Source organism: Neodiprion lecontei, chromosome 6 (genome assembly GCF_021901455.1).
Source record: "Neodiprion lecontei isolate iyNeoLeco1 chromosome 6, iyNeoLeco1.1, whole genome shotgun sequence".
NCBI classification, from domain to species: domain Eukaryota; kingdom Metazoa; phylum Arthropoda; class Insecta; order Hymenoptera; family Diprionidae; genus Neodiprion; species Neodiprion lecontei.
In genome coordinates this window covers 24,399,018-24,425,497 of record NC_060265.1, presented here as the reverse complement: position 1 = coordinate 24,425,497, position 26,480 = coordinate 24,399,018, and the positions used below count along the sequence as shown (strand labels likewise).

Genomic DNA, 26,480 nt, shown 5'->3' with positions numbered 1-26,480 from the left:
TTACGGATCAATCCTGGTAAATCGAAGGAGCATTCCCTCTCCGGTGTTATAAAATGAAAGCTAAACGATAAATACATGGTCTTTATTTCTGTTGTAAATATATAAACGGTATAACGATGTAGGTATATGAAAATTATTCTCGGGAGGTCTGAAGCCTCGTAGGCAAAAGTTTCACCTACAGGTATAAAGTTATAATACAGCTGATAAACCCTAATAACGTTTTTCAACTTTAGAAAAGTTGACGAGTTAAAGTTAATACTTACGATTCGGGCCATCGGGCTCCTATATTACGAAAGTAACGACAACCGCCCGATATCAGAAGAAAAGAAACGGAAAGAAATCGATTCAATATCAGACCAGACTGAATTTACCAGCAGCTAGTAACACATGAAGGGAGGAAGAAAAAATCTCAAGTTATCATTTCTCCATTTTTTTCCACCCTTGGTTTGAACAGCTGACACAAATCTATGTAGCGTATGCAATCGATATTTAATAATTAACGCGTAAATATACCTTATACGATACGATTACGAGGTAGAAGTAATTATTCAGACACGTCAATTCCACTCTTATACTTTAACTGTAAACACGTCGAGTCTAAAGTCCAAATTTGATCGATCGCTGCGTCATTTCCATTAGGATAATCAACTAGTAAAACAATTTTCCTTTAGCATGCTGTATTTATATTATTATTTCCGTGGCCGAATCGGTAAAAGTCGTCGAAATATAGCCAAGCGAACAACATCCGATACACAATCCGATAGCGACTTTTAATGAGATACATTATTCATACAGCGGTTACGTATCAGTATCCTGTCGACATTTTTTCCACCCTGACTGTCAACAGTATGATAAGGATGGACGCGAATAAACAACGATAATTATACTTTTATATCCCGCGGCGCGGCGCCGTATTTCTCAAGTGGAGTGGATCAACGCTCGGTCGGACATTGAGCGCATTTCTTGAAGCATTAAAGACCTAGACAACGGTTGTGTATAATCACTCAACTTTGACGCAATGCTGAAAAAATTGGAACTGCTCATTCGCAACAGGTGTAAAACGGGAACGAAAGAATGAGTGAATAGAAGCGAAAAAAAAATAGCAACGTCACTCGACGGGCGCGAGGCGACTGGCTTAGCTGTTTGAAGTCTGACGCATAACATGATTCTCTACTGGCGTACCAACAAGCGTGTTTCTACTCCTGTATCTAGTTGGATCGCTTGAGACGCATCAGCGGGGTGTGCAGGCACGTATACACGAGTGTTTGTGTTTATACGGTTGGTTGTGTTGATTGGAACTCGAGAGTGAGAGCGTCAGTTGAGCGTCGCTGTTACCGATCCGCGGTTTAAGTAAATTTACACGCGTGTACAATGAATTTTGGCTGTAGGTACTAACCGAAGTCACCATTGTCTAGAACGCATTGCAAAGTAGTATAAATTCCTTCAATTTCAAAAATGTACAATATATGATTCACCCCTGAAATTTGCTGAATTATTCGCGGGCTATACGATGATTAATTTTCAACGAGTCAAACTTCACCACTTTTACTACTACTTCTTAAAATCTCTGGCAGCTGATCGAAAAGGATGAAAAAAATTTTCTACAGCCCTAAACGGAATTCGAATGTGCTAGAACTCCGCAGTTATTCTTCCCGATTTTTTACACCACCCGAAGAGAGAAAATTTGCATGTTTTATGTTAATCTGTATACGTCATGACCAGCTTGTGCATATGGTGGATTGTATAAAATAACGTGTGGTAAAAATAAAAAAAAAAAAAAAATCAGAGCATCAACCGTGTTGCATAACGAACATTATACACGGATGCGGAGGTGAAAAATAATGTTAATTCACGACCGAGAGTAAACCGTAATTGAATTGATTTGCTATTCAAATCGCGGGAGGTGTATGTATAATAGAGTCGGTGAGCGTTCGGTGATAAAATAAAAGGTAAACAAACAATCGATGAAACGGCGAAGGGGTACGACACAACTACCACCAACGTCATGCATATCCATTCGTTTCCACCTGCAGACATCGGCGGCCAGTTTTTCCCTCGCGGCACCGCGTCTTTTGAGGGTTGAAAAATTTGTGAATAATTCATTTGAAATAATGCTTATTCTTCAAAGTAACCCCTTACTCGCAGATTCACACCTTGGCTTAGCCGCGGGATCTAAAAATGTATGATGGGGTGTGGGTGGGGACGAGAGGCACCGGGAGACCGGAGAACAAGGGGATGGGAAAGGAGAGGGAGGAAGGGACCGAAGCTCAGGCTGCGGGCGGCTAGGGGTGGTTTTGGTTTGTGAGCTGGTCGCCGCGACGCTGGCGCTGCGCGGGGAGTTTCAGTCTGATGTCAGCATTCGCGGCGGTTGCTTCGTACGCACCTTCGCGCGTCAAATTTATCCGAATCGCATTAAGATCGAGGAAGGGAAGGGGCGCGTGAGAGGGAGTATCGTTGCCCGAAGCGACGCTGTTTGTTGTTCTCGAGCCACTCGCCCCTCAACTTCGCGCAATTATCGTTTCTACGCGTACGGATGCGAACGGATACGGTATTCAATGCATTTCTGCATCGAAGTAACAACGATTTTAAAGATGATGAACGTTCGATACGCGTATACCGATTACTGTGAAAGTAGTTTCACGTTCATTTTAACCGTGCTGTATTAGTGAATTGCGACGTTACTCTATGCAGTAGTTGTAATACTTTCTTACGTAAGAAGAGAAAATGAAACCCAAAGTTTTTCCCTCAACTAATGACAACTAAAGAAAAGTTTTATTTAATTTTTATTTTGTTTCAAATATAAGTAAAGAGTTGCCTTCTCTAAACTTATCGGCGTACCCGTTATATAGTGTATTGAGTTACCAGTTAAAGTTTACGACACGTCAAAGGTAAAAGTGCGCCGTGGTAGAAGCAGTTTAATCAAATGAATTTAATTAAAGCGATTCAAGTAATAACTATATATTCTCTAATCGAGTGATCCGGCTTAATTGTTACGTTACGGTGCTGATGGCTAAATTTGCATTTAATGGATTATAAAGACCTGCGAAATTTGACTCTTCGGCTTGATTCAATTGCCCGTAAAATTATTAAATTGTCATCCATAACGGCGACTCCTGTTTCAAATCTCCTTGGCTCCTTCCTCGCGTTGTTACCGACTCTAAAGCCCCTTGAAAACCGTCTTAGGCGTATCGGAGTGACTGCTACAGGATTAACGTGGCGTGCCACAAGTTTTCTAAAGTGTTTTAAAAAAGTTTTATACAGGAAAGATGAACGTCCTGATGGTGACGGGCAATAAAAATCGCTCCATTATGTGCATAAATAACTTGTAAAACAATTTCGAAAACCGTATTTTCAGTGTTACCCAGCCCCGCGGTTCGAGAGCTCACTCCCTTAACTTTGGCCGTGTCAGTTGGCGATAATTAAAGGCCATCAACGAGCGGTGATTAATCAGTTTAATTAGTGACTAACGTATGGTTTTACTAAATATAATATACAATTATAAAATATATCGCAATATCTAATTGAGAATCGTGCTGTTTAAACAAGTGATACGACAACTGGGATTCGGTTAAACGAAAGTGTGTTTTACCAGCGAAGTGAGAAAATTCTGTGTTTCAAAGGGAGACCGGAACACGGTGGCATACAAAGTTTCGGTAAGTCAGATCTGCAGCGGTAACTCCTGCACATGTAGCCTAGCTTACATTACAGCATTGGTCGACGCGCCGCAGTTGCATTGCACTGCAACTTTTGAAACTAGAACGAGACGAAATACGGCTTTCAAAAGCTCCGGAATTCATGGAGAGAAGTTAAGGCTGCGAAAGAGCGAATCTGCGATGTAGGTGGTTATATGCGATATAAGCTGCTGCAGGAAGAGTTAGAAACTATGGAAAGTTGAAATGGCCGTATGCCTCAGGCTGGTGTGGCGGTTTTCTCGTGATTCATGAATCATCGCTGCACTCATCTCGATACCCTTTCCTTCGTCCACTTTGACTTTTTTCTTTCCGCTCTTCCGTCCTTCGAAAATATCGTCACCAGTCCGAGTTTTTTTCCAATGCTGCAGCGGTAACGTTATAACTCAGGGGACACCGTCGCCATCTCCGCCTCGGTCGGCAATTTAATATCGAATGATCTACGAGGGCGGAATTGCACTTTGGGTCCTTTCGTTTCGTCGGTATAATTTCGACGCCTCCACCGTTTCTTTTCTCAAGTTCGAAACTGCGGTAGCTCGCTGCACGGATGATTCACCATCCCGCAAGTTGCGGCGGAAAGAGCTATCCTTGCACCCAGGCAGCTATTCGACAGCGGACCATGACGCCGGTCATGAACGTCGAACAGTACGTCGTAACGGCTCCCAATATGCCCTGCAGGGATTGCCTGAGTGTCTGGATCGCGCAATTAACGGTAGGAGCTGCTCAAACCCTCCAGAATTAATGACAGTTACGTAATTGTTCGCTCAAGCAGTACTCGATACCTTGAAATTGCAACCTGCACTTCGGAGACGTAAAGTACGTCGTTGTACCGTGAAATTTTGCCCTCTTATTTTACCGTTGCAATTTCACAACCGTCGAGAGAAATTTCTAGTTGTCGTTACCGTGCACTTTAATACTATTTTCATTTTCATTTCATTTTTTTTTTTTTTTCTTTACTCTCGGTATCTATTTTATTAATTCACAGTTCGGCCATTCGCCGAATTTACAAGATTTCGTTAATATCGCGAATATTTTATTCCGCAGAAATGTTTTCTCTCGATTTGTTCAATAAATTTGAAAGATTCCTTTACCGCGCGTGTGTAATTATTGTCATAAAATAGTTTATTCGAACTCGTGTTGACGTTGACATTGGAGGGACAAAGACGAACGTTGTATAGTCAGACATTTATATTCTCTTGATGTATAAAGTTTAACGACATTGTCGTAAAATAATCAAAACCCTCGTAAAAGTTTCTGCGTTTGAAACTGGAAGCGATCGTGCGCAATCAACTGTGCAACCCTAATACCATATAACTGTGCACGAATCTAACGTTTTAGAAACGCGTTTTAATATCCGGGGAAGCCTGAACATAAAAAAGAACGAAATTTTTCTTCATCTTTTTCTCTCTCTTCCGCAGATCAGGTGGAAAAATAACGTCGAATAAACGCACACCGCCCCCCTCTTTGGCCAAAAAAGTAAAATTACTTACTTATTTTATTTCGCAAAAATAAATCCGTTCATTTTCATTGAGCTGACATCAGTCCTGTGATTTTCAACGCTGTGTTTATTGGATTCGGAGCCTAGGCGAGGTCTGATAATGGTAATAAAATAATCGTCCGTTTTATCATGTCATCTTGAGCGTATTGTAGCGTCCCGTGATTACCGGGGCGGCTTGTGCCTATAACGCGAAGCCGTGGTCGCGACCATCCTCATATCTCGTAACATTTATTCGTTCTCCCATCCGTTTGTCCGTCCAGCTTCCGTCGTCTATTCGTCCTCCGTTCGTCCATCTCTGCGTTCCCGGGAGATCACGCATCGCTAACAATCGTTTTTTATCCCGTGATCCTGATCCCTCCGTCCATTATAATACCGGCCACAAGGAACTGCCTCGAATCCAAATCCGTTTTCAGAACTTGCACCGGTTCTTACGTTTCCGGACTCTGGTTTCCATTGCCTCAAATCCAGAGATTCGGGTGATTTTTCATCGACAATATCAATTTTCTTTGGACGAAAAGAAGAAACGATTTGCATAAGATTTCGGACGGAAATAAAGTTACGTATGCAACTTGGAGAAATTTTTATTAAAATTAGTAGGCATTAGAAATATTTCTCGTATCACGGGACAAAGTTTTTCGAGGATTGCTAGATTCACAATTCTTTTCCACGAGTTTTTTTTTTTTAATCCTTACGTCAGTGATTAGGTCTTTTAGTTCTTCCTTAATATATTTTTGTTCAATTAAATTCAGAGATCTGATAAATAAAATATGTTCTATTTTTCCGTCTAGTATACTTATTGAAGAATCCTATCTTCCGGCGTTTAGGTAGGTTTTGCTGTAACCGTGTGTACAAAAAGTGGTCATTCACTTTCAGCCAATTGAAATATTTGACGATAGAAAGGTTGCTAGCTGACGGGTTACATTCGCTAAAACTCTTTAAGTTTTTGAAGCTTATAAAAACGACAGGGCATTTAAATCTTGTTGAAAAAAGTCGAAACAAACTAAAATAGCACCGAATTTCTAATAAGTTCAATATTCATATAATTGCCGCTTGATCGGTTATAATTGTCGAAAAAAATCAACAAGCTTTAAATCTGTGTCGAGAAATCAGCGGTGATCCGCTTATTGCATCATGTCGAAAATACGAGATTGTCGAATGAACAATTTGCGAGCAGCGCAATAACTCTGTTGTATTATTCTTGATTAGTCCGCCTATTATCGCGGCATTGTGAGGTTATATGATAATATTATAGTTTCCGAAATATCTGTGATTCGATGCGACCACGATAGTTGATCTGACGAATCGACCACCGTCTTTCGCACGTGAATGTATGCACACAGGCATGGGTAGACAGATGTGAATATAATTAAAATTGATTGCCACATAATCCTTTGCCAGCCCGAGTTTCGGAATAGGGGATAGAATAGTTCGAATGCAAATATGAAGCACAAAAGCAAACACAAACACATTAAACGGTGTTTGCTTGGTACTCGGTACTCTTTAAATCACTTCAAAAGAATTTCACTAGGCGCCCTCAGCACGTTTCTGCAAATAATGAAATTATTTCGATTCGTTTATTTTTCTCCTCTTCCGTTCTCTGACTGGGAATATTATACATGTACGGGTATTTTCCACAAGTTCAAATTGTTTGTTGATTGCTCTTTCGTTGCATGGAATGATGCAGTGAACATTCACGCAATTTTGATAATAATCAACTGAAGCACGATGGTGTGCACGTTTATCTCGTTTTGTTATACATTCCGCGAGTGTTGCGACAATCCTTTTTTCCCCGCACGTGAAATGACGGAAAAATTATTTTATTCACGTCAATTTGCAAGGATTTAAATAAGGACTGTGGATGGTTTGGTTAAAATAAAGTTTTCCGCTGTTTTTCTACGATTTTTTTTATTCTCCAATTTGTTTCGTAAGCCTCAACCAGAACAAAAGATCCGTGAAATCTGCATAGTATTCGAATAATTTGTCCACCCTAAATTTGACGTAACGCAAGGAAAAGAGAAAGATCGATCCGTGGTTAAACGAGGTTCTTTTGTTCGGCTTTTCTTCTATGTTTAAGCGGATGTTTCATTCCTTTATTTATTTTCTGTGAAAGAAATTAAAATACGCTCAAGATGAGGTACTGTTGGAAGCGCAAACAAAACGTGAATTAAAATGAAGGGAAAAGCAATCCGAAGCAAGTAAAATGGAGAACAATATACCTGAATCCATAAATAATGTATGACCACGTATTATATCAATAAAATTTCAATTGCTGAATACAATTTCCCAGGGTCGAAAATTCAAAGAAAAATAAAATATTTGCAAACGTGGCTTTAATTTCTATGTCACAATTTGGCCTACTGGATATTCGTTTAACGTCTATTCAATTATTGTAAGAACAAATGTCCATCAAATATTGACTGAAAAGTTTCTGTGTTCGGAAATATAGATGATGGTTCATTCTACTGATGAATCTGCATCGCAAATATATTCTCATTTCGTTCCTGCACGCGTGGTAAATCAAAATAAATTGACAATCGGAAATCAGTTGATAGAATTTTAAAAAAATTTAAAAATTCCATACAATTTGAAACTTTATTAGGGACGATGCCCTTCACTTTTTTCTTCGAATGAATATACTGCGGTTAGGTGTTCGATAACTAGAAAAAAAAAAATAAAAATAAAGGGTAAAGTGCCGGCTACCACAGAATGGTAAAAACCGCGATTGATTGAACTATATACGTACGTTCACATACGTAGAAACGGCGCAGGAAACGAATGGTGAAAAGCTTTTTGCAATCGCAACCGTTTCGCTATGAACTCAAATACTTTACTGTTCGTAGGTACGTAGTGAGGTAAAACTCGACGCACAACCACCAATTTATCACACAGCTATCGTCCCGAGAGAACTAATGGAGCGAAAAATGTTACAAGTTTTATTTTTATTTATTTTTTTTTTTCTGAGCGCTATCCGCAGTTCTGACGGTATACGCAGGTACCCAAAGCCCGGCGGCGTTGAAACTCCTTGTATTCCCGATGAATAGATCGCGCGCTTCCGCGTTACACGCTGCTAAAAGAGAGTGAAAAAATCATTATTCATCTACACGACAGTTTTCGATCTTATACATAATCATAGTACAAAAAATATGCGTGTAGAATCATTTGCCGTCGACGTTGTAAAACTGATCGATAAACTGAAGCTTCGTATTGCTGCAGATTTTCTCCTAAGATTAAGTCCAACCTGTCATCCCTCGGGATACTCAGCGACATTTCGCTACTGTCCCTGTAGCCGTACACGCCACGTAGACAATCTCAAATCTACGAACTCGGGGTCGATGATCGTTCTCGAAGCTCATTCGGTCTCAGCAAAGCTTTCCTAGGATCGTTTCGCGCTCGGATTGGGAGTCTCATTCTTCTCTGGCGTTCTAATTGCCTTCGAGACGAAGTAGAAAAAGAACGGAGAGTAGAAAAGGAAAAATAAGCGAATGGGAAATAGTCAAGGGAAGCTACTGAGTCCAGCTCGGCTTACGGTAAACAACCGGAAAATCAGGGGAATTGAGCCTCCCGGCGATAGCCTTTTAAAACCTGCAATGAACCGTCGAAGCTCGTTCTAATACATCACATTATCGATCGACTCGTTAAGCCTAATCCGTAGTGCACCAAAATCTGGTAACCGAATTCAGCTCACGTTCAAAGAATAATTTTCAAATGCTGGATCAACTCAACCCACCTCTTGCAGGTAGCATCAATTTTGGTTTGGCGAAGATTATACAGCGCTGTTGAACCGCGTGAATCAGTCTTTAGTCTTTCAAAAATTTCAGCGTGTACCGTTCGACGAAAAAAATTGTAATTCTGTGGGTTACAATAATCAAAAAATGAATGAACAAATAATTTCGATCTGTAGGAATAAAAGTGCCAAATGAGAAATAAAAGCTCTGCTGTGTACGAATATTTGTAATAAAAAAAAAAAAACGAAAATCTTATAACGTGAAAAATATATTTCTCACGGTATGATAAGAGGTCTTCCTTCTACGCGGGAGTCTGTTTTCCGTGAATATTTGAGGCGAATGTCTTCGACCAAGTACCCCCGGAGCAATGTCCTATTCAGTAGAGTTGAAAGATACATTGGGTCCGTTTAGCGCACCCTACCTTCTTAGCACCTTTTCTCACTCTCTGTTTATTTTTAATTTATCTCCTCGTTTCTTTCGTAATATGTCATATTATATTATTTATACTAATGTTAACTGTGATTTTCCTTTTTTGTTGAATTTTTTCGTAACCTAATTATGTACCTATGCGATGCCGCCTAGGGGACACTGGCCAATGGTAACAAAACTTTATTATATTCTAGAATTACTCGGTTCGCCCCTCTTTCTGATGTAGTAGTCGGCACAGATAAAAGACATACGCGAACTTTCATTTGTCACAAAATGAATAAGGTCGTTGCGTCGGCCAGTATTACTGTAAAAACAGTCTTGTTTCTTACTTCTCTGTAGAAACACGTATCGTCAATTAAAGCATTTTTTACTGCTTAATTTATTTGTGCCCGTTGGATCATTTCTTCACGCTCAACGAACCCATCGCTTTTTTCCGTAACGCGAGATCGTTACAATAAAAATATACATATATCTGCCTTCTCCGTTATTGTCCTCAGCTATTTCCTATTCGTTTATTTTCTCTTTTGATTTTCATCCGCTTGTGTGAGTCGAATTAATTGACGCTCATTAGAGCAAAACGAAGAGGAACACGTAAAGAAGTATTATGCGGTTGCGTGTGTCGTACCAGAAGCTTTAAGAGACCTGACACTCGCCTCCGAATCGTTGGTATTAATATCCATCGTTCCGGATGGCGTAAACTCTTGTGAGATTTTTATTTTATAAATTCTTGATTTTAATGATCGATAGAGACGGTACCTTAGATGACAACGGGAAGTCAATACAGTGAGACAAATAGGGAAGAGACGTCACCAAAACGTTGGAGGATATTTGACGGTGAAACTAAATTTATTGGCCTCTTTGCGGCGTGGCATAACAAAAATCAAAGCAAAATACACAAAACATATTCATCCGCATACATATTACATACGTCAGCCTGGGATTTCAGACCAAGCTATAGTCGGTAATGGTTCGTTTAGAAGATCCCAACGATTTATTAGCAGTACCGTGCGTTAGTCGATGAGGAGTACGGAGACACCAGCTTGCTTTGGGCTGACCCAAAAATGATGATGATTAGCTTTCGTGGAGAGGGAGAGAAATTTCTTTGACGATCTATCCTTCTGTGGTGGGCGCGCTTGCGATAACGCACCAAAATTCGGCCGTTGTGCACAATTTTTCGACTGAGCTTGATCAGGCGACGTTGTTTTTTAATCTCCTTGGCCGGAAGATCCAGACTGACTGCCTAAGTCGTCGCTGACTTGACCATATCGAGCTAATCCTTTCGTTAGTTTCTTCACCTCTCTCTCTTCCCTTCCCCTCTCTTTCTCTATTGTTCTTCCAATGCGTTACATACTCCGTTAATTACACTGGCAAGGTCTCGACGCAGACGCAGGTCCCGGTTTCGTGCCTCAGTTTCGTTTTAAACTGGGCTGCTGTAACGACGCACTTTTCAGATTAGAGACACGCGCAGCTTTTCGGGAAAATTTAATAATTACGGACCAGCCCCATCGCCGGCAATACGCTAGAGCGCGAAAATCGCACCACCGTAACTCCGCTCCTCCAGCAGCTGCACGCCCACAGCGTCGCGGTCGCCCTGTAACTTGGGCTTTGTCTTTCACTTTTTATACGACCCCGCTCACTCTCTATCTTCCTTTTTCCCTCTCCCTTTCTCTTTGTACGAGGATTTACATTTCTCCGCGGTGAAAAAGCAATTACGCGCTTTTTAATTTGTCGGAAAACACAGAAACGACTATGGGGTGTTTCGTTCTTCCGACTTTACCGCTGCTGCTGCTGCTGCTGCAGATCTCTTGTCTACAATATGTACGGAATATACACATTATGCGCAGACAGTGGCGTTTTTTCTCTATTGAGTAACCTCCCTGGTGGCGATAACAACATAATCCTTCCTGTTCCGCATAATTAAATGCTACTCGGAAAAATGTTTTTGTATTTACAACTTAAGCTACATGTCATTGTGAGTAAATTTTATAGTCAATGGCTCGCTGTACGAATAATAAATTTCACCGTACTAACAGACAATCGCCGTTTTTGACACAGTTGGAAATTCCTTGCCCCATGTAGTAAAGTATAATGCGTTATTGCGATTGAGTTGACAAAAGAACATAAGCTCCGATAAAGCTGATCCGTCAAATCTACATTCCGCTGTCTTTATTTATTTATTCTTACTTTCGTAACAGTGGCTGATTGATCGGAAATCAATACGGTGTATTACGAATACAAAAAATTGTGAATAAATAAAAAATCGCGTGTCGATTGTAAGATACATCATATTTGAAATAGATTTACCGACAGACGAACACGCGAGCTAACTTCCTCTTCCAGGACTTATCGGCCCTCCAAGGGCGCCGCCGGCGTCGCGACGTCAACCTCGATGGGGCCTTTGGTTAGCTTGCATGGTGTTAAGCGACGCTTGCAGCTGAACGATTGCATCGAAGGTCCTTGTGGTCGACGGGTATTAAATGGAGGTCGATTCATCCTCACGGACAACTTACTCTCGAGGCCAAAGGTGAATAGAATGAAGGATGGTCGATGTTCAAGCGTCTCCGTGTAGTGCACCATGCAAACCTGACTCTCTCAAATGCGAGCTTGCGCCTCGTGAGATCGGTTCACACCGCGCGAACCGTGGAGAATTTTAAGCGAATATTAATTCGGGCATCTTTAACACGTCATTGATATTCTAAACTTTTTCGATTTGTTTGAAATTTGAACTCATAATAAAGCTCCGTAAAACAAGGGGTTTTCACTCGGTTACATCCCATATGTGTTCAGGTGTTATTTGAAATGACGTTCAAAAGTCGTGTTTTTCGAAAGGCTTCTTACGTTACAATTATCGGCGTAAAAATCTGAAAAAATTCCACAGATTGCGATCGCAAATTGCGATCCGATAAGTTGCTGTCTAAATGACCTAATAATTGGTAATCCGAAATTTTTGTGAAATTTTCAATTACCAATTAATGTGAGATCATCAACTACAAATAATTGGGACAATTAGGTGGTCACTTTTCGGATGGATCGCAATTTCCAGGGAAAATTTTGTTCCCTACGCGTCTCCGATAGCTGTGGAATTTTTACAGATTTTTAAGACGAGAATTGTAACGCAAGGAGTTATTCTAAAAACACCACTCTTGTACGTTATTTTAAATAATACTTGGACACATGTGGAACGCAACCGATTAAAAACGAGTGAAAACTATTTGTTTTGTGAAATTTTATTGTGAGTTCAAATTTCAAACAAATTGAAGAATTCTTAAGTTTCACTGACGTGTCCTCTCAAGAATCTAAAAATTGCGAGGAAACATGTTCCGTATGAGTATGTATTTTGGCGGAAAATCGTAACCTGTCGGGTTGAATTTTGTGATTTAACCTAGAAGTGAGCGTGGGTGAGAGGTATTGTGGAATTGTATGTATAGGCATAAGATATAGCGTGTACGCCGCGAAGCTTTCAAGCATTTATTCAAACGATGCTTTTGAGAACTCGTGGATTATAACCGCAGGTAGCTTCAAGTCCTCTGGATTCTCGGTAGAGAAAATACGCCTCCTAAAATTCTTTCGGCATCACGCTATCGGGAAAATTTTAAGGAATGATGTTTGGATGCTTGTGTGCAATCGGCATACTCACTTTTGTCACTTAGGAGGGATATCCAGGTGTACTTATTGTACATAAGTATACGTATGCGCAATTATGTTGCATAATCAAAGAAATCGCATATCATCTGTAAACTGTATATTGTATATATTAATTAAACTCCGAGATTCTAGTATTATTTTGGCCGAGATTGAGTTTCCGCGGTAAACGGAGTTGTTTAATTTTACTAAATAAATATTAGACCCTTTCTTACTGCCATTTCCGTCTTCAAGGTAGGTACTTTCCGCAACTGCGCGAGCGTGGCGCGGAGTCTCGAACCGCGAAAAGCCTCGAGGAGAGTCGGAGGAGTGAAAGGGGGAAGTGAAATATGACGTCGTTTTGGAAGTTGGAACTTTGTGACGTCACTTCGACCTTACTTTCCCCAGGTGGTCGCGCAGGGTGAAGGGGGAGGGAGGAGAGGAGGGAAGACGCGAAGCTCCAGCCAACTGTCGCGATGCAAATTGCTCGTAATCTTATTGGGGGCTTGCCGATTCGTGACGGAACACCAGCGCGGAGTGAATTTCGTAATCCTATTAAACCCAAGAACCGAGTCTCTCCGATACGGTATTCACCCTGGCGTCTTCGGGCGAATGAAAGAATGAGGATGAGATGAGGGTCTCCGACACCAGCCCGCAGGTCCTATTCCGGCGTCCGAGCGGAACGAAATAAGTCCCAATTTGCCGCGCGACTGGTACACACATACCTAAGTTATCGGTGGTTAGGTAAAAGTAAAGGGAGAGGGAGGGGACGGGGTGGAGCGACGAAAACAGAGTGAGAAAAGGAACCGAGAAACGAATTTTGGGTTCACTTGTACGATCCGCACGGTGCAGGATAACATAGCCATTACATAACGCGGCGAACCGGCTATGGTCGAGTGAGGTTCACCTCTCGTACCCTTCGGGCTGAAAAAGAAGGAAAAAACGAGAAAAAAAGAGGGAACGGATGAACGTTAACAATAGAGAAATAAAAATTTCTACAACCTCGTTCCCACCGGCTCTACAACGTCAGCCATCGAACCTTTACCCGCTATGGTGGCGTACCATACCCCTGAAATAAGTTTGAATTCTGCACAACTCTTTTACGATATTCCCGTAGCCCTCGTTTCTTTATTCCATTTTCTTTCACGATTTACGGTGTTGTTTCTTTTCGTGTTTTTTCTCTTTGCGATCGTTGAAAAGGTTCACACGACCTGTATTTGCGTATTAGCGTTTATATTATTATAGGTATCGATCGCTAAGCGCGAACGTTGCTTGGTATAAGCAGTAATGCGTTAACGAAATGATTATCGAATTACTTAATCAATCGGAAAACAACGCTTCCAATTCCGATTCAATTTCACCATTAGAAATCATCCCGGTTATTATCCCTCTAAACCTTTTCCATCCGCCAACGTATTATATCTCTTGACTGAATGTGAACATCGTTCGACTTGCTCGAACACGTTCTACACATTACTCGGTAACAACTGATTACCAACTCGAAACTTTCTCTTCATTCGCGATGCGAATTACTATTGCAGATATTGGACAAAGGGATGATTGGATATGTACGTACAGGCTGCAAGTTTCGAACACTGATCGATAGTCATTCTTCTATGCTGTATTCGTGTTTCGCATAAGTGCTCGTATCTGTTCATACTTCTGATAAACAATTGAAAAAATTGTGGTTGGTCTCAAAGAACCCGGAGTGCAGAATTCGACGATGTTCATATAAATTGGCAACGAAAATATCGACGGCTTTTACAAGGGTGATAATTTTGCTTTCAGGACTGAACATGGACGAGTAAGAATGATTGGAATGAGTCTGCTGAACGTCGCCCTAGCGGTGCTAGGAGTAACGCAACTTCTCCGAGCTGAAGCACTGCAGGGAACGGGGTCAGGCTCAGCGTTGGCGTCACCGACGGCAAAGAGCACAGGTTAGTCGATTAGCCGATCAATTGGTTATGGCCAATCAATTCTCCGCTTCTAATTGGTACACCGCGGTTGAACTTGATCAAATCACACGCTCGATTCCTGTGATATGCCGTTGGCCGTACAACGCGTAACGACCGTGTCTAAGTTCGACTCGATGGACGGATCGAATTTTATCAGCTCTAGTCGGCTGAACTATTTTGTGCGTAAAACATGGACTCGGTTGACCGCCTCTTCGGGTACGGACAACGAACGACATTGCGAGTCCGATAATTCGTTCCAAGGGAACCCTAACGCGCACCGTCGAGCCGTTTTTCTCTCGGCGACCTTAACGTGTATATTAACGAAGCAGGCAATCCCCGCTGGCGGTGTACATACCCCCCTTTTCCCACCCTCCGTGCTCCCCAAAAAAAAACCGAGAACCAGAAGAACGAGAGAACGGTTTAAAGCAGGACCAATACATCCAACGACACATAATTTGAAATATTTCGGAATAAAACGAGCCTCCGTTACGAACGGAGGGTAAACACTCTCTGAGCTTTCTCAAGCGGCCGGAACTGTCTTGCGCGATTCTTGCGAAATTATTGCGGGCTCTGCTGGAAACGGCGAGGCCTGAGCGTTCGGGGTGGGGCTCGGGAAGCAGCCCCGGGACACGAGAGAGTGACGGGCTGGCAGGCCACCTCGGGAAGACGTGACCACCCTAACGAGATAATGGCACCCGTCGCATGCCCCTTGATATACGTCACTTGACGCATTCTGCGCCCTGATGAGAACATGCGGCTCAACGTCGGGATTAAAGCTGCTTATGAGCGAAGTGAAAGGGGATACCGTAGCCTAGCCTCCGATGTCACGGGATGATTCCAATTAAATATCGCCCAGCGGTAGTCTGAGGATATAACTGATCGTGTGGGGGCTCTCGTGAGTTACTTCGAAGCCAGGGAAAGTCAGGGAATTTGATTAAACGTCTGCAAATTCATTGAGGATTATAGTTTCGAATCGTGTTGTTTTTTTTCTGCTCTTCCTCGCTTTCACCAATGACGAGACGTAGATTTTTACCGGAGTAAGAGATTTCACACGCGTCACGAATTGCTCAGAACATGTTGTACTTCACATTTAAATTTAATTTGAATCTCGGTCAAATCACATCGTTGTACAAAATTTACGAAGCGACCGTTTTTAGCTACGTACACGCAATGTACGTTAATGCTTTTCGAATGCATGTAGAATATGAATAAAGTACGCGTAGCATATCAAAGAATGGAACCAAAAAACACGTTTGAAAGTTCAATCCTGCCACAAGCTTTATAAATCAACGAGAAACTGAAGCACTGTTATTGAAGCCTTCGTTATGAACTGCGGAACAAGTCGACTTTTTTCAATCCCTTCATTGCTATCGCAATTTACATTTATAAGTTACATCGATGTAAACAAAAGTTTCGATCTACTTTCGAGGACGAAACCCCAGTTCTACTTAAAATAACACGAGTCTTATTATTCGTTTCGATCCACGTTCGTCTTCGTGTATAAATTCGGTTACTCGTCGCAATGAGTCGGGCCCAATTTCAATCTCTATTTCCGTAAAATGAGACCCAATCGGACAGTTACACCGCCAAGCACATTAAAACTATCCGCGTTGTTGGAAATCAGGTATGAGTGATTTGTGCATCGACGAAAAAAGAACCGCTGCTAAACATGGGCGAGATGCCTTCGATCGGAACTTCTCTGCGTGATGACCATCGCTCCCTTCGATCGTCAGCAGCGCGGGAGTTGTACTATGAAATGGAAATGCTCGATCGGTTTCTACAGAAACAATTTCCGGCTAAAAATGAGTCGAATTAACCGAGCCGAAGCCAGAATCCGGAACCGGAACCCGGAACCAATTCCTACACCCAGTATTACGTGGTAACGCTTCGAGGCTATTGACGCCTGAATCTGCGGTGGGGTTAAAATTGTGTAGAATGATTTATCGAGGCACGCGGAGGGATGAAGCTGTTCAGGTTTGTCCGATCGAAGAGCTGCACGTATACCGAGGGAATAAGGTAGTTAATGACCGAACCGCGCTCGCGGAAGACTTAGTTTGAGGTGTCCAAGCGTTGCGGAATGCGAAAGGGCGCGAGAGGGAGGAAGAGAAGGGAATATCTGCGGCCCGGGTGGCTCGCCACGGAAGCTGGGATGACGTCGAGAAGACGTTTTAACGACTGCGTCGACACTGGGTCGTCTGCCGTCAAACTTCTCTCCTTCCCCTTCCTTCTTCGGCTCTCTGCACCTTTGCCCTTTAACCGTTGACGGAGAGGATAGTGCGGAGTCACGACAGTTGATTTGAAAGCCTTCTATGGGTAATTAATTGCTGCTCACGCGCAAGCGGCCGTACGCTGTAGGGAGAGTCTCGGTTATTGGTACTTAACGATGAAACGGAAGCGCTAACTTGGCCTCTCCCTTCACCTCGAAAGTTACATTGGCTAAAGAAGCCACTTGAATCTTACTTGCAGAGAAGATAGAAAAAAACAATGTTGGACGCGCTTCCTCGATATTAATTTTCTTTACTCGCACATACCACGTACGATATGTACGCGAACTTGTACAATATTCATCCACGTGTAGAGTGAATTATGGACTTCTACTCTCCTGTAACATGTAACGTCGACGAACCTTTTCAGCTTTTAATCACTATCCAGAAGCATCTTCATCGTTTAATCTTCTCATACAGTCTGATCCTAGCTCGTTGACGTATAGCCGAGGTGAGAGGTTCACGGCGAACGGAGGCGTCGCGTCGCGAGAAGAACGGAAGAATTTTTTTTCTCTCCTCTTTAGCCGGAAGTCAACGGATTCGGGGTTCAAGGGTCCGGACAGTCAGGTTGGGGTGCCGTTCGAGCAATTCCAACCATTTCATCCACGCTCAAACGGTCCGAGACTTCGCGTTAGGCCAGTATCAACCGGGTTTAACTTACACTAATCTTTCTAAGCGGTGAACTCCCGGCGTACGACGCGACTCGAGGTTCAAGCCTCGGGAGCCGGAGCTTCGCTTCGCCGTGTAGCGACCTCTGACCTCGATAATGTACAACCGCCGCCCCTTTTCGTCCTCCGGTTTTATACACGCACTACGGCAGACTCATCTAGTCGCTTCGCGGATGAGACGGGGATTCGAGGGATACTGTAAAAACTAAGATTACAATGCAATGCAATCAGGTTTCGTAGGAGGGAACCGTTGCTCGGTTCTTCTTTTGGATTAAAACACCGCTACAATGTACACGTACCCATGTAGGCAGAATTTTCTGTAAAACTATTTTGTCCCCGATTATTTGGCTTGCAAAATAGTTTGCTTGTCTACGTACGTACATATTATACATGCATATATACCACCACAGCCAGAATGTTCCCAAGCTCTCTACGATTAGCCTTTTTAATTAAGTTTCACCGCTCTCATCTCGCCCGAGTTGTACAAGTTACAGAATAGCTTATTTATATATTTTGTCTATTTTTCATTTGTGGATGTGTTGCAATTGGAGTGAATCGAGTAGTGTGGGGCTTTTCAATGAACTCTAGTACAAACTGATAATACAATTGAACACAGGTAGCGTTGCAGAAAATTCAATCGTAATATTGACACACAGGTCAACAAAAAAAGTTTCTTATTTTTTATTTGCCCTGATTTTTTCCATTAATTTTGGTGTGTGAGAACGTAGAATTTACGAATAAAATCATGATTATATTAGATTCGCTCAAGTTTTTATGTTATTGTAGTATTCTCAGAGGCCATCCATAAATTACGTTACACGAATTTTAGAACTTTTAAACCCCTCCCCCCGTCCTTGTCGCAGGTTGTCACATTTTTAGAATCCCCTCCCCCCCCTGACGTGACGTCACAAATTTTTCAAACTTATGCATGTATTTAAAAATAATCAAAAGAAAACAGTTATCTTCATTTTTTTCTTATTTTTATTAAATAATCTTTATATATAAATTTCGTGTTTTAGTATTTTAAATTTCAACATGTGACGTCACAAAGCTTTTGACCCCCCCTATCCCTTGTCACACTATGTCATATTACGATGATACCCTCCTCCCCCCCCCCCCCCCATTAACGTGTGACGTAATTTATGGATGGCCCCTTAGGAGGGGGATAGTTTCTAATATAATCATGATTTTATTCGTCAATTCTTCATTCTCAAACACCAAAATTGACGGGAAAAATCGGGACAGCAGAAAACTTCTTTTTTTTTTTTGATAAACTGTAGATAATGAAAAAAAAAATCGAATTTTTCGTCTCAATAATGCTTTTTTTAGTGATGTATGAAAATTTCGATAAAATAAACAACTGTGGTTATCGAAAACAGGATCAGATTAGCAAAAATGTACGTGTATCGAATGAACAAACCTAGAGGTGTTATGAACAAAGGTCATCCATGGTAAATGATTGACATCGCGATATCGATCCGCATGAATTATTCAATGAATCAGGAGAAAGAGATCCGATTCAGGTGAGCGAGTAACCGATTCTGGTATAACCGCGCTCGGGATTGGTCAAGTGCCCTACTTGTTATGCTACAGGAGGTGAAGATGACAATCCTGACGAAAACGTCGTCGGCTTAACGAGGTGCAAAGATCGCCCTTGGCTGATAAAGAAACCCCGGCAGAGGTTGTTACCGTGAGCCCTCATTCCTCCGCGTCTTCTATTTGCATCTTGTCGATTCACTGGCCTACACATATATATTGTTACACACATATATATATGGATATATATATATATTTAAACACACACACACACATATACATATATATATATATACACATATAATACATGTACACGTGGTGCGAAGCTTTTGCATCGTTACCTTTCGCTAGGCTGACAGCAAGTGACGAGGGTTTCGTCGCGAAATTTAAAACGAATTTGCGAACGGTTTTGCGACGCCCATCGACGACTCACTCGGAAAAGTATTATTGCTTTTGCTACGTTACGCGGGACCGAATTCTCCCATCATTTTTCACTGCTCTTCAACGGCCTATCTGTCTCAGTATTTTTTTTTTTTCTTCTTCTGATTTTTCTTTCAGCGTAATCCGTTTCTTACTGTTTTTGGTTGGCATCAACGGCAACATTGTCGAATTCAGTGCAAGTCCTTGGCGTTCCAAGTTTTACGCATAGAATCGAAAGTCTCTTTTCCGTATTCATTCTTCAATACTCACATTATGCTCCATCTTTGCTTTACTTTCTCCAATAATTGCCTCCGAGCCCCGGTACTCGACGGACGATTTTATTTTCTACTTTTCCGAAAAATTTTAATGTTCGTTTCAACCTCGAATCTTCAAAGGTTTCTATGTATATATATACCTGGGTACTGATATTTGTTGAATATGAAAGGTAAAAAGAGTGGTCTTCCACCTCCTGAAAGCAAGGGAGATTGTAAAAAGTGTTTCAATTGCTCGCGGTTTCCCATTATCTTGAAGATGAAAAAGGTACGTCCTTGTGGTACGTGAAACAAGGCCAATTTCCAGCGACGGTGGACGTTTAAAAGATGCCACTCATCTGTTCGGGTTCAATGGTTCTTTGGAATATTTTTACAAGGGTCACCTCGATACCCTATAACTTTGTTAGCTAGCTCGGTACGGCTTCTGTCGTCAATATTTACGGTTAAAAAAGAATCAGGAAAAATGACTGTACTATCGAAGGATCGCGTGTATAGCTTGATATAAAAGTCCGCGTTTATTCGATTGTCAAACCGTAATTTTTGAAGATTCGGTGATTTTATCGTACCTAATAAACCCGCAGTCTTCGCCCTGCCGAGAGTGAATATTTATCACGCGTATCTTTTTCCATGGGGAAAGAAGGGCATTCGAGTAAGCAAGGAGAGCGTGAAACCATTGGAGCAAACATGATTTATTCCAACCAATAACACAAATGACTGTTTATTTTCACATTAAAGATATTGCTGGTGCAGGGTATCTCTCGTTTCGACGCCGGGCTCTTCTTCCGGCGATCTCTCTACTTTTTCTCCGAATCCCTTCCTATATTTTCCCGTTTAACCAATTCCCGTGAAATCGCCCTTTGCGAGCGCGTTGCGCGTCGACAGCAGCGGCGCTTATACGTTGCCGGCCGATATTACCCTAGCGAATGGCAATTGGTCCCGGTACTTTTTCACCCTCGTCTCTCGTTCGCCCCCATTCACTTTCTCCGCTATCCCCGTTCGACCCCAGCTAGCTAGCCTCGACCTGCTCTCGCCACTCTCTAACCCGACATAGCTCCGGGATTTGGTCCATCTATCGGCTTCTCTATACCTATATAACTACATGTCTACTCTACACAGGGTATAGTTTATTTATTATTCATTGGGGTTGCATCGGGCGAGAATAAGCGACGCATTGTTTATGCATCAGCCACCCTCGATCGCTTTTGCTTTATCTTCTCTCTTTCTACTCTTTCCTTACCCCCGTTTCGTCCCCCTGTCTCCTCGATGAGCGACTCTCTTGTCACACTCTGACACCCTGCACCCTCCGATCGTATAACCTTTCTAATGTGTATAACGGCGAACACACGCCCGTCTATTCACGTGTACGCAGTAGGTGGATTTCATTCGTGTAAACGACTCGACTACAGAAATCTCTCCCGCGAGTATTTTAGCCGCCTATATTTTATATTTCCATCCCTCTAACCGCCCCCAACTCTAGCCTCACCCTCGTTTTCGGTGTACGGTTCTCTCTCAAATACGTTTTAAACTCTTAATTGCTTCGTTGCTGACGTGGCCTGCGGTGAAACTGTGCTGTTTCGCCAATTTAAAGAGAGATGAAACAATACCGCGAGCATAAAGTACCACGCGGAATTGGTTTAATTTTAAAATTTCTCATCGTCTTACGTCTGTGGGATGATCGCGAAACTAATCTGTTGGTACTACGTGTCGAAAAAATGTACTGCTTCTACCCTTTACGCTTACGATGTGATTATAAACGAGAAACCCGTGAACGGTAATGTAAATATTCGTTCCTTACGAGTTGGCCGTTGGGCAAATTACGTATTTCTGTTGAAGTTGCCTGAGCAAACGGAACTCGATCGAAGCCCAAATGATCATCAAATCTCAGCGGTAATAATTTCTACCGGTTGAATTTCACCTTGCACATCGTTGAGTTTGGCGGGAGTACTAAAGAAGAAAAAAATCTGTTACGTTTTAGCGGGTGATCTTCTCCGAGGATTTCATCGTCCCCCTAAATAAAAGAACTCGATAAAAATGTGGGTGATAAGCTCGTTACGGATCTTACCGCGAAAATGGACGCCCCATTGATCACTTCTTTCCTAACTAAACATCCACCGAGCAAGCAGCAGTGTTTGCTGGGATAATCGAGTAGCGTGAGAAGCTTCGCTTAATTTTTTACGTCATCGCTAACGACTGCTGCTATTAACAACGTCGTTTCGCGTTGAGCTCACGTATATTTTAGACGTATCAAGTTCAACTTCTCCCTTTTTCGCCTCCGCTTCCGCTGGTTCGACTCAATTAGTCCGCCTCTAATTGTTTGGCGCGAGGTAAAATACCCGTTCGGGAATTCGGGATATTGGCAATCCTCTTTGCGCTGTAAAATTGGCAAACGAGGAATGATCCAGCTTTGATAGAAACGCAAACTTTCCAACCGGTGTGCGTATATACGTTAAGTAGGTTATACGAAATGTAAGCGTATACTTGCATAGCCGTGTATTATGCGGACTTTGCTTATATAATGCAAAGTTTTTGCGCTTGTGCAGTAAATATCCAGGTAAATGTGTACAACGTGAATGGAGGAAGTTCCTGGTTGAGCTTGGGGGAATAACCGCACAATGCAGGGTGGCTTGATAACACGAGTGTGTGATTAAGGCGGCAACCGTAAGATTTACACGAGCGTGGAAACGGGAATAATTCACAACCGTTGCACGAAACGTTTGCGCAACGTTTGCAGTTGTCTCAGTTTGGTCAGCGTAAACAAGCACAGGGTTTAACCATAAACCAAATAGCAAACCAGGCAAGAACTTGATCTCGAGGAAAGCGGGCTGGATACGTATGTGTAAGACGTACGAAGGTAAAACAACGCGCAGCCTGGATCTTAGGTATTCGGCTCGGTACCCCGTCTTATGTAATATAAACACCTTTGCATTGTTGTTTCCTCGGAGAAATCTGACGGAGTGACATCACCTCTTCCCTTGCGATATTATAATCCAGCCTTAGGGAATCTGCGTGTCCCTTAAAAACGATCCTCGTCATACCCACGTCGATATCTTATACATCCGTTATAGCAAGGTTACGTAATCCGCGGCATTTCCATACGGCTTTAAAGTTCTTGGTTCAATTCGCACGAGGCTCGTTTGTTTTTAAAGCAGCTTTCGTTTTGCCCGAAAAGCTCCTGAGGGTGATAAATTTCAGGTATGATCTCGCGGTTTAACATTGATCAGGCGGAATCCCGCCCTACAGCCACGCGCCATTCGCTTTACAAACTCGACGCCGAATCCCGTTCTCATGCTGATGGCTGAATTAGCCCTTCGTTCTTCACGCCCTCTCCATGTCACATGGTCATTAAACGTTTTCAACGAAGAGTAATAGCGGGGGAAAATAATTACCCTCGCGTTACTTATACGCTTGTTGTTCGTTCCCGTTAAGCCACGGTAGCTTTGCTATGTTACGCACAAACAGACCGATTCGGATCCAGGCTCTTACCTTTCTTACACTCAGAAATTCCATCCATGTTCCTGTACTTCGCTGTAATCTGTTCCACTATAATTTATGGTACGAAGAGTTTCCGTAAGTAATAAATACTTATGAACCGTGGTTCAAAATTCTACGATTTAAACCAGTGAATATTTTCAATTAAAATCGGTAGAACAGGCGCGATATTTTTTGAGACACAAATGTTGCAGCAGTTGGAGAATAAACAGTCTACACGTCTCAAAGCGAATTAGATACGGTTTTCACAAAGTCTATGAAATTTTCATACAGTTCAGAATTCATTTTTAAATTGCACAGACATCTATAAAAATTCTTACAACCGTCTGGAAGTACACAATTTTTTTAATACGATCAAAAATTCTTCGCCAAACTATAATAGAAAAATTGCCACTAGGTTAACCTAATCGTTAGACCGACGCTCAATAGGGCAAGCTTTATCTCCTGTTAGCATGCAGAGTTTCGAGCAATTGCCGATATTTTCGACCCTTGGGCTAAAAAAATTTCAAGCTAATTTCAGGCCTCATAAAATCTCCAGGGTTCTTTAGATACCCTGTTATTTATTGGGTGAACAAATTTACGACGAACGGTTTATAGTTTTGGTCAACCGTGGCAATGCGTGCGTGGCGGTTGTTTAGGTGATTTGAAATATCTCGTTGGTCGTTGAGCGTAGGACGGGAAATAAGGCTAATTCTGCACTGTGATTGTTCTACGAGATTATATACACTATAGAATAAAAGTTGCAGAGTCGCGTGCGCCTTTGTACGGGTATATAGACATAAATTTTGTGTTATACACGGCGAGCGAAGATATTAAACCACTGATGTAGATGAGAATACATCAAAATACGTATACATCTGTGTTTTTGCCTATGTCAAACATGTAATTTTCTACCCAAACCTTCTGTCGTGTTCCTCCTAGTGCCTATGCCATATTTCCAGATCTCGTGACGACGAAACATATCGTCGCATACTGGGTTTCATTCCCGCTTTAGACGGAGAAAGAATCAGGCAAAAATTGGTCATGTGGAATGTTGGAATTTTTTTTCTAATACCAGTCAGACCATTTAAACTTTCGTAACAAACAAAATTGTTTCACCTGAATTTGCAGTCGAATGTAATTAAACGTTATTATTTTGGCCACTGATTATTGACACTAAACAATTTTGCCATTGGCGATTTGAAAAAATGGCATGCTACATGTCATCTCTTGAATTTTTATAATAGAAGAAAAGAGTTAAACATGTATCGTGTAGATCTTGAAGATTGCGATGATTACACAAATCCCTTGCAGTTTTATAGAAAAGTTGAGATAGAGTTGAGCAAAGTTTATAGTGCTTCACCCTTGAGAGTTAAAAATTTCTATTGTTCCAAGTGTAGTGCAACTGAGATGTTTGTAGTTTGAAGTGGGTTAATCTCTCTTTGAACAAAAATGAGCAAATAAAAAAATGACAAAGAGAAACCGTAAAAAAATATTCATTCAACGGCAACTTCCCATCTCCGGTTAGCTTTTTCGGCTTGGTTAATAATCTATGTATAAATATATACATATGTACTATATGTATACACATACATATCTGTAGGACTGATCGTGGGTGGCACGTGTTGCAATAAATAACGAGACGATCTCATCAATCTCTTTTCAGCGAAATGCTTTGTTTGTTTGCCCCTACAGAGTTTATCACGGGAATAATTATTGCCTTCGTTTCAACTTCATCATTAGATTCTCCACTCTGATATTGAACAAAGGTGAAACGATTTATTTGACAACTTTGAACGCCTCGTTATTCACGCATATTGCTTTTCCAAGGCAGAAATGGAAGGAGAAAAAAAATCAACGCGTCTTGTCTTGTGTAAAAATGTTTATTGCTCTTCAGTGGAGACCTTTTGTCTGAAGATGAAGTCGTCGCACCGAACGTCTGGAAACCTTAGCTCACTTTTGCGAATTGCGTTTCCGAAACTTTATCAATATCTTGTGGAGTTTTTACAGTATCTAGAGATTTAATATAAGCCTACGTACGCACTTTCGGAAGAAGCAAATAATCGTATTGGGAGTTGAGAGGCAATAGCAGATTGTATTTTGCGGAAAATAATTGGGTATTTCGCTATTAGGGTAAAACCAATGTAGTAACGAATATACGGAAGATATTGTACACCTATACAGGCGTTATATATAATACCTGATGACGTCTATAAGACAAAAATATTGAAGCAACATGCCGGAAGGGCGTAGGCTGTGAGAAATAAAAAATTATTGCATGCTTTCCTGGCCGCGCGAAATTGCTTAAATTTCGGTAAACGAGAAGAGTGAACTGCTCCAAGACTATGTTACTTTTTTTGCTTTCTCTAGCGGTACGGAAATATATCCGATTTGCAGGTGTCAGAGAATTCCCTGAAAATTAGATACTCACTGCCAGGAACTTCGTAAAGTTTTAATACATCTCTCGAAGGATCGAAAATGTAACAAAGTTTCGCATTGAAGAATCTAAGTTACAGTTGGCAGAGTTCGAGAATAGGAAATTGATGGGATTACTAAAAAGCTTCATGCCAAGGTTATCGCAAGAAAGGCTTGGTGAGATTATTTTTTCATTAAAATCTCTAGTTACACATTTCTGCTTACAATTCTTGAAAGGGGATAATTGGGTGAAATTTAATTGGGCCATTTTTCACGTGAATCCAAAAAGTAGTTTCAGAACAAATCATGTATTAGAGAAAGTAATTGAAATAACAGGGGCGACAGGATGAGATCGATTGACCTTGAATCCTTGAAATGTCCTCCGAAACTTCCGGGCATTTGAAAGTTTATATTTGCTAAAGGGCAGGCGGGGATAGGTAGGTATAGGTGGGTACCTTTTATACCCACTTTGCCGATTGACGGTCCTCCGCTTCTAACTTCAAGTCTTTAACGCGAGAGA

At 41.7% G+C, this 26,480-nt stretch overlaps 1 protein-coding gene across 5 annotated transcripts in view; it reads left to right on the top strand.

Moving 5' to 3' along the window:
- Window positions 1–26,480, top strand: part of LOC107221612 (hemicentin-2) — a 302,996-nt gene that overhangs the window by 92,173 nt on the left and 184,343 nt on the right. For 4 of the 5 annotated variants that reach the window (XM_046743640.1, XM_046743638.1, XM_046743637.1 and 1 more), the window contains exons 1-2: window positions 2,367–3,653; window positions 14,751–14,899. In XM_046743640.1, the coding sequence (XP_046599596.1) occupies window positions 14,773–14,899 (127 nt within the window). In that variant the 5' untranslated portion in view covers window positions 2,367–3,653; window positions 14,751–14,772. Of the gene's footprint in view, window positions 1–2,366; window positions 3,654–14,750; window positions 14,900–26,480 lie in introns of those variants that run through there. The other variant, XM_046743636.1, reaches the window with a different exon arrangement.